The 6999-nt window shown below is 57.1% G+C and overlaps 1 protein-coding gene across 1 annotated transcript in view; it reads right to left on the reverse strand.

The window, feature by feature from the left end:
- Window positions 1–3656: 3656 nt before the first annotated feature.
- Window positions 3657–6999, reverse strand: part of CELSR1 (cadherin EGF LAG seven-pass G-type receptor 1) — a 158034-nt gene continuing 154691 nt past the window's right edge. The window contains exons 32-33 of the mRNA XM_019651685.1: window positions 6570–6831; window positions 3657–5762 (exon numbers count right to left, since the gene is read on the reverse strand). Coding sequence (XP_019507230.1) covers window positions 5738–5762; window positions 6570–6831 — 287 coding nt within the window. The 3' untranslated portion in view covers window positions 3657–5737. The remainder of the gene's footprint in view (window positions 5763–6569; window positions 6832–6999) is intronic.

Genomic DNA, 6999 nt, shown 5'->3' on the forward strand with positions numbered 1-6999 from the left:
TGGGGAGTGGTCGCCCTGCAGCACAGCCAGGCCTGCCACCCGGCAGCGGGTGAGGACTGCACACCTCACTTGGGACTTGTGTGGGGGCTGCAGCCTGCCCGGAAGACCAGCCTTAAGCCTGGCACCATGCCCCCTCCAGCCTGGGGCAAGGGGTGTGAGGCACACTGGGTCCTATGACCCCACAGCTGGCTTAGTGTGACGCGTAGCATCAGGGTGACGGGCCATGGTGTGGGGAGCTTCGAGACCAAGCCGCTGAGGCGGTGAGAGCTAGGTGCCAGCCACCCCCACCCCTAGGGGCTAGACGGAAGCTGCCCACCTCAGCAGTGCCCACTCTACAATGGGGGACAGCGAGGGCCTGGGGGCTCAGCCTGTACCCTGTCCGGTGAAGTGGGCACACCCCACAGGAGGACACATCTCTGTAGGGTTGAGAGGACCCCGGCCCCACCTCACCCCCAAGAGTCTCCCACTGGCCCGGGCTTGTGACAGAGGCAGAGCAGTTAGAAAGCCGCAGCTGATGTAAGAGCAGCGACAGTGCCCAGGGAGCTGCGTCTTCTGACTAGGGGAGCAGTGCCATCTAAAAAGCTGAAGGCCACCACCCGCCCTCAGTCCCCAGGTCCCTGCCCTCCACAGCTCTGCCCTGAGGCCTTGCCCAGCAGGGGCTCCCCCAGGGAGGGAAATGGGCCAGAGCAGCTGCCATGTGGCTTCTGAGGCTGGTCTCCTCCTGAAGAAACAGTTGCTGAGAGGCAGAGGGCTCGGCGGGTGGCCAGCAGGGGGCAGGACCTGCGAGGTGAGCAGCTGCCCCAGCCCCCCCTCAGCCTGTTCACTCCAGCAGGGCTGGACCCTGGAGGCCCCGCTCTGCCCGGCCTGGGGCCCGACCACGGCTTTCCATGGTGTGCTGGGCAGCGGGGATTGGACAGGCCAGCCATGGCCCTGTGGTCCCCGGGGAGCCTCGGCCCAGCAGGGAGGCCAGGGCTGAAATGCCGCCTTTGTTCTGCCAGCTCAGAGGGCAGCACGGAGCCTCCCTGAGCTCCGGTTTCCCCAGTTCACTGCCCTGTCTGGGGAGCCACAACGCCCACCCTGCTCTGTGCGCGGCGGACCCTCAAAGTGGCAGGAACATGAGCAGGAAGGAGGGGGGCGGCTGAGGGAGGCCACCCTGCCAGCCTCCCGACAGCTCTGCCCGTCCTGCCAGCCTGACGCCAGCCCTCCGGCCTGCAGGTCGGCCAGTGGAGGGGGCACAGTTCCCCCAGGCCTCGCCTGGAGCTGGTGCCCATGCGCCTCCTGGCCGGCAGTGCTACCTTCTTTCTGGGGAGCACAGCCGGCCTCCCGTGTGCCTTCAAGGCCCCCGGCGACTCTGGAAGGCCCCTGGGCCAGCTTCGGAGAGCTGGAGCAGCTGCTGTCCGCCAGGGGGCGCCCGCGAGCCGAGAGCGCGGCCCTGCCCAAGCACCTGGGGGCCGCAGACGCCAGGGGTGTACCCCAGGTGACCTTCATTAGACCCCAGGCAGGCCAGAGGAGCTGCGCTGAGAAGTAGGACACGTGCCCCGCCCTCTTCCTCCTGGGGTACCCCAGCTGCCAGGCCCCCCACTGATGATGAAGGGAGAGAAAAAGGGAAAGCTCTCTGGGCTCAGAGCCTCTCCAAGCGGAAGTGTTGCCGCCTCCTCGCACATTCTCAGTGAGGCAGCGCTTAGAACTGGCTCGCTCCACACCTGGGCGCTTCCTTCCCTGGGCCCTGGGTCGTTTCAATGCCCTCGGCCTGGCTGCCCCACGCCCGACATGTCCCCGCAGCCTCCCCAAGCCTCCCCTTCAAGCCCCATCTCCTCCACCCTCGGGCGTCTTGATAAGCCTTGTCTGCAGGGAGGGGGCCTGGAGCCGGGCCAAAGCTGTGGCTGGCGCGGCAGCCGGCTCTCCTGCAGCCTGGACGGAGGTTGGGACGTTTCTGTGGCCTGGACGATGTTCAGATGTTCAGCGTTCACGTCTGCGTTCACACGTGATTATGGAGGGGTTTGTTTTTGTCTTGTTCCCTCTTGGTCCCAGACCCGCCCTGTCTGAGGCTGGTATTCTGTGCGACATGTCCACGGGAGGACACCCAGGCCCGGCCGATGTGCCAGGCCTGCGCCCCTCTGCACCCCGGGGTGACTCTCCTCCTCAGGAGCCTCCTCCATGCTTTCCGGGTAAGCTTGGCTTTGGGCTGAGACGGATAATTGGATCACGTTCACTACTGAGCACTCTGACAAGGGACTGGGGAGGAAGAAAAACTTAAAGAAAGACCTTCGGGGGGTAGGGGTGTCCAGGGGTGACTTTTCTCTTTTTTTCTCCCAGATTTGACCCAAGGGTGACCCCAACCTCTGGAGCTGTGCAGCCAGCACTGGGACAAGGCCTCCAAGAGAGACCTGGGAAAGGGGGGGGGGCCCTGTGAGCCAAAGAGTGTAGGGGGATCTGTTATTTTCTTTCCCTCTCTTTTGTCCCCACTAATTTTCCCCGAGGGTGGCCCCGGTTGGGTGGAAGTGTGAGACAGTGCAGGTGGCTAGAACTCTGGAAGAAAGCCATCCTTCTAGACAGAGGAACCAAGAAAGGGGCCCCAAGAGTTAGAGCACATGAGGCAAATCCCGGAGAGGAGCGAGATGGAGAAGTGGACCCCCACTTTTTCATGTATATTCATAAAGGTGCTGGCTCACCCCTGAGTGGAGGGCAGAGGGACCAGACTCAAAACCTCATGTCAAAGGCTTTGAGGACAGAACTAGCACCGAAACTACCACCCACGTTCCAGACTGAGTGGCAGATACACAGGGTAGACCCGCCCAAGGCAGTGCAGCGAAGGCCTTGACCACTGAACTGACATCGGAACCCACTGCTCACAGGTGAGACAGAACTTGTGCTCCTAACCGAACTGGTTGCTGCCTGCTGAAACAGATAAAAAATAACAGCTACCGGAGGATTTTAACAGGACCCAGTCTCCTGACGTTCAAAATGTCAATAAAGGATTCCCTTTGAAATTAATCAGCGTAAAAAGAGCCAGGAAAATGCCAAGAGAAAAAACTGTCAACAGACTTCAGCCCCAGGACGACCCAGATACATTAAAGTAGCTGTTATAACCAGGCTCCACGAAGTAGAGGTGAACACTCTAGAAATGCACGGAAAACCGGTAGTCCTCAGCAGAGAAATGACAATTATAAAAGGAACCAAATGAAAATTTTAGAACTTCAAAGGACAACATTTGAAATAAAATTCACTGGATGGGCTCAGTGGAACGAAGATGACGGCGAGAAGAATCAGAGCACTTGTTGATCGATCACTAGAAATGATCGAATCTGAAGAACACAGAGAAAAAAGAATGACAGCAGATGAACAGAGCCTCAGAGACCTGTGGAATAATATCAGAGGTCTAATGTTTGTGTGTCACCAGAGTCACAGGAGAAACAGGTTGGTGCAGGAAAAGAAAAAATTGAAGAAATACTGGCTAAAAATTTCCCCAATTGGGTGAAAGACATAAATTTATAGACCTCAGGAAACCCCTGAAAGAGAATGAACAGAAAGTTGTGGCCTGTTCCTGTTCCCGGAGGCTTGTCATCAGCATCCTGTACATGGTCCCTTCCACAGCTGCCTGAGAGGGGAGGGCGCAAGGAAGTGGGGGGAGGGGAGGGAAACCGCCACAGCCCACGTACAAACTCAAAAATCTTAATTTATTGTAGACTCTTTTCTCATTTGTGTTGCAATTCCAGTGTTCTGAACATTAATAAATATACATTTGTTTTTTAAAAAAACCTCCAGTGTCTAATCTCTGTCATAAAGTCTTAAGTCACAAAAATAGGTTTACATTTTTCCTGTCTTAATAAAATTGACAATAGTTTTTTTGGTAACAACGGTTCTGATCAAATTAAAAACTACCCTCAAGGGGAAAAACCCAGTTGCAGGAGAGTAAGCAATAATATGAAATGGAGTTTTCCGAGACTCAAAAATAATAAAACCCTTTTTTTACTTAGCAAATGTCTCATCAGTGGGAAACATCTGAAGGTACTATCATTTTGTATCTTCAAAGGCCACTCACCTGTTAAGGCACATATATAATTCATTCAGGCCTGCGGACTTTGGGATCTCATTTCATTTCTGAATTACGCTGTGGTCTTAGACCAGTTTCAGATATGCGTTTCCTCTTATGCAGTCATTAACAGCGCTCATATTTTCATCAGAATGATACAGAATGAAAATCTTTGCATTCTACTTGATTTTCATATTTTATGGTTTCTTATATTTGGAAGCAGCTGTGCTAATCATTTATTTGGGCATCTGATTTGAAGAACAAAGGAAACGCTGAAATAAAATGAATCTGAATAATTCTGGGCCCCATTCCATAGCCCCTTGGGCCACGCTGTGCCAACTGCCCACAATGGGACAGTCACAGCCGGTCCTTGGTATGAGTTTCCAAAAAACAGCTTGGTAACCATTGAAAGGGTGGCTGTGGCTTTGTCCCTTTGCACAATTGGCCATTTGAAGCGAAATGAAATAATTGGTCAGACTGGGGGTGGGACCCCAGACCGCCTGGAGATCGTCGGAGTGTAAAAGAGCTAGAAAATTGGCAGGAAGGAATGTGACATCCTGGAAGACCTCAAACCTCGGTCTGAATCGGGACGTGTGAACATTTGAAAATGCCACGGAGACCAGGAGCAGAGGGGACAACGGAATTCCCCACCTGCAGTACCAGGCCGACTGGGAAGGGGGCCAGGGTAGAGTGGGGAGCGGGGGGTGGGGAGGTGGCGAGGGGGGTGCGGCCAGGGAATGACCAGTGTGAAGACCACAGCCATGTAGCACCCGCATTCTACCCTGACCTCGGCAGGGCTCCTGGAGTCCTGCCCAAATGCAGACTGCCCCGTCTTGGATCCACAGCCATCGAGGCAGATGAGAGCCGAGGGCAAACATCTCAAACACGAATGTGTTGTGAATTCAGGCGGCCAGTGTGAAATGCCCAGGGCTCCTTGCTCAGTGGCTGGAAGCAGCACAGGCCTCTGTCTAACGGCTTAGTTCCAACTTCTCTCCCAACGACTTCCCGCCTTTGATTTGCTGGGGCACCAGTTGCATCCATGCAAACTGGGTTCAAGTACAACTGTGCACTTTTCCTTATATAAAAAAACAGTTGAGAGTTCCTTCCACAGATCTCCCAGTATCAACAGAGTCAGTAGAAATACAAAATATACACAGGTTTTGACCTTCTCACAGTCCCATACAAATATATAAAAGTATCTACACCTTTTCCACAAAGGGGAGTCATTTGCTTTAAGACAAGGGGTGCTTTGCAAAGGGCTGTTGAGGCTACTGGCCAGAGGGCTGTGCTGCAGGGAGATGCCGTGTGGGCAGCTGGACCTTGGTCTTTGGTGTTTGCATGGCGTCCCCGAACCCTGGTCAGCTCAGCCTGGCAGCTCCTCTCACAAAGCCAGCTCAGCCCTGCTGGGCACTCTCCTGGCCAGGCCAGTGCCCGGTTTTGGCTCTGTCTGCAGTCTGAGGGTTGAGCTGTGGTGGGACGGCAGTCCAGGCCTCCTTGTGCCTGTGACCTTTGGCACATGTCATGGCTCTGGATAGGCCCAGAGCCCCAGGGGACAGCCCAGGACCAGTCAGGGGGCTGCCACTGCAGGGACCCCCAGGGCCTGCTTCACTGTAAGGGCAGTGGCCCCTCGGGCTCCAAGGTCCAACAACACAGCACAGAGGCCGGGGCGGAGGTGGCGGGCTTGTCTCACAGTTTCCTGATGGTTCAAATTGAAGTTTCGTTACTGCCTCTGTGCGTGGGAAGAAGCCATCAGGCAGGTGGAGGGGTAGCAAGGATGCCGCCCCTGAAGCCAGCCACTGGGCCAGGTCCTAGGTCACGAGAGGATCCTGCCCCACTCAGGGGGCAGAATCCCTCACTCAAGGGACAGGGGACGCCCAGGGGACTCTGGGGAGTGTAAGCTCGGGTGGACACAGCTACCCTGGAAGGAGGCAGGAGAGTGACAACCAGGGCCCCTGGAGGGCCAGGCCCGTTGGAGTGTCCTCCACGCAGTGGACCTCGCGCCGCAGCTGGACTAGCAAGGTTGGCAACCAAACTCATTCTTTACACTCCAGGAAGGCCATTCCAGGAGACCCGGCTCCCACCCTTTGCTCCTTTCTTGGGAGTCTGCAGGAGGGAGGAGCCTGGGGACAGGTCAGCAGGTGGCTCTGAGCCGGAACCCTAGCTCTCAGCTCTACAGCTGGGCGCCCTCTGAGTGAACCTCCGTGTGTGCAACCACAGAACGGTCGCTGGGGCAAGGAGATGCTTACAAAATGCTTAGTCCAGCATGGTCTTAAGTCCTAGAAATTCGAGGCTGGACGGGACTGGAGGGCTGTGGCTCATGTAGCCCCCACAGGCCTGAATGTTGGCAGTCCCCCAGGACAGGACCCATCTCTGGCTGCTGCGTCCTGAAGGGGAGCTCAAGCCCCTCCCCCCGAGAGACCCCACCGCGGCCCCGGGAGCCTGCGCGGGCGCTCCTCGGTGCTGAGGACCCCATCACTGTCTCTGGATGGGGGGACAAAGGGAAAGCTGGTTGCGCTCCACCCCCTCCGCTACTCACTCGGAGTCGGAGCCGTGAGCCTGGGCGCTCCCGGCGTGCACGTTCATGGCCACCCCGTTGAGGTGCTCGCGCCCCGGCTCCCGGCGCAGGCTCTTGACCGTGATGGCGCTGTCCGGGCCGCGGACCCCGTCGCTGGAGCCCAGGGAGGACGAGCGCGAGGACGCGGGGCTCCGCTCGCACTCCGCCAGCTTCTCCCGCAGCCGGGACTGGAGGGTCTTCTCGGTCAGCGGCGGCGGGTAGGTGACTTTGTTTTTCAGGATGCCTGGGGGTGGGTGATGGAGAAGGTGACAGGCTGACCTGCTGGCCGCAGCGGACTCGGGGAGGGACGGTCCCTACAGATCCGAGGCCCTCTGCCTCTGGGTCTCCCTCCTTGGGTCTCACACCCGGTGGCGACAGTCACCTCTGTCTGCCCGGACACCAACCCCGTCCC

The sequence above is a fragment of the Hipposideros armiger genome, unplaced genomic scaffold, assembly GCF_001890085.2.
Source record: "Hipposideros armiger isolate ML-2016 unplaced genomic scaffold, ASM189008v1 scaffold_164, whole genome shotgun sequence".
NCBI lineage: Eukaryota > Metazoa > Chordata > Mammalia > Chiroptera > Hipposideridae > Hipposideros > Hipposideros armiger.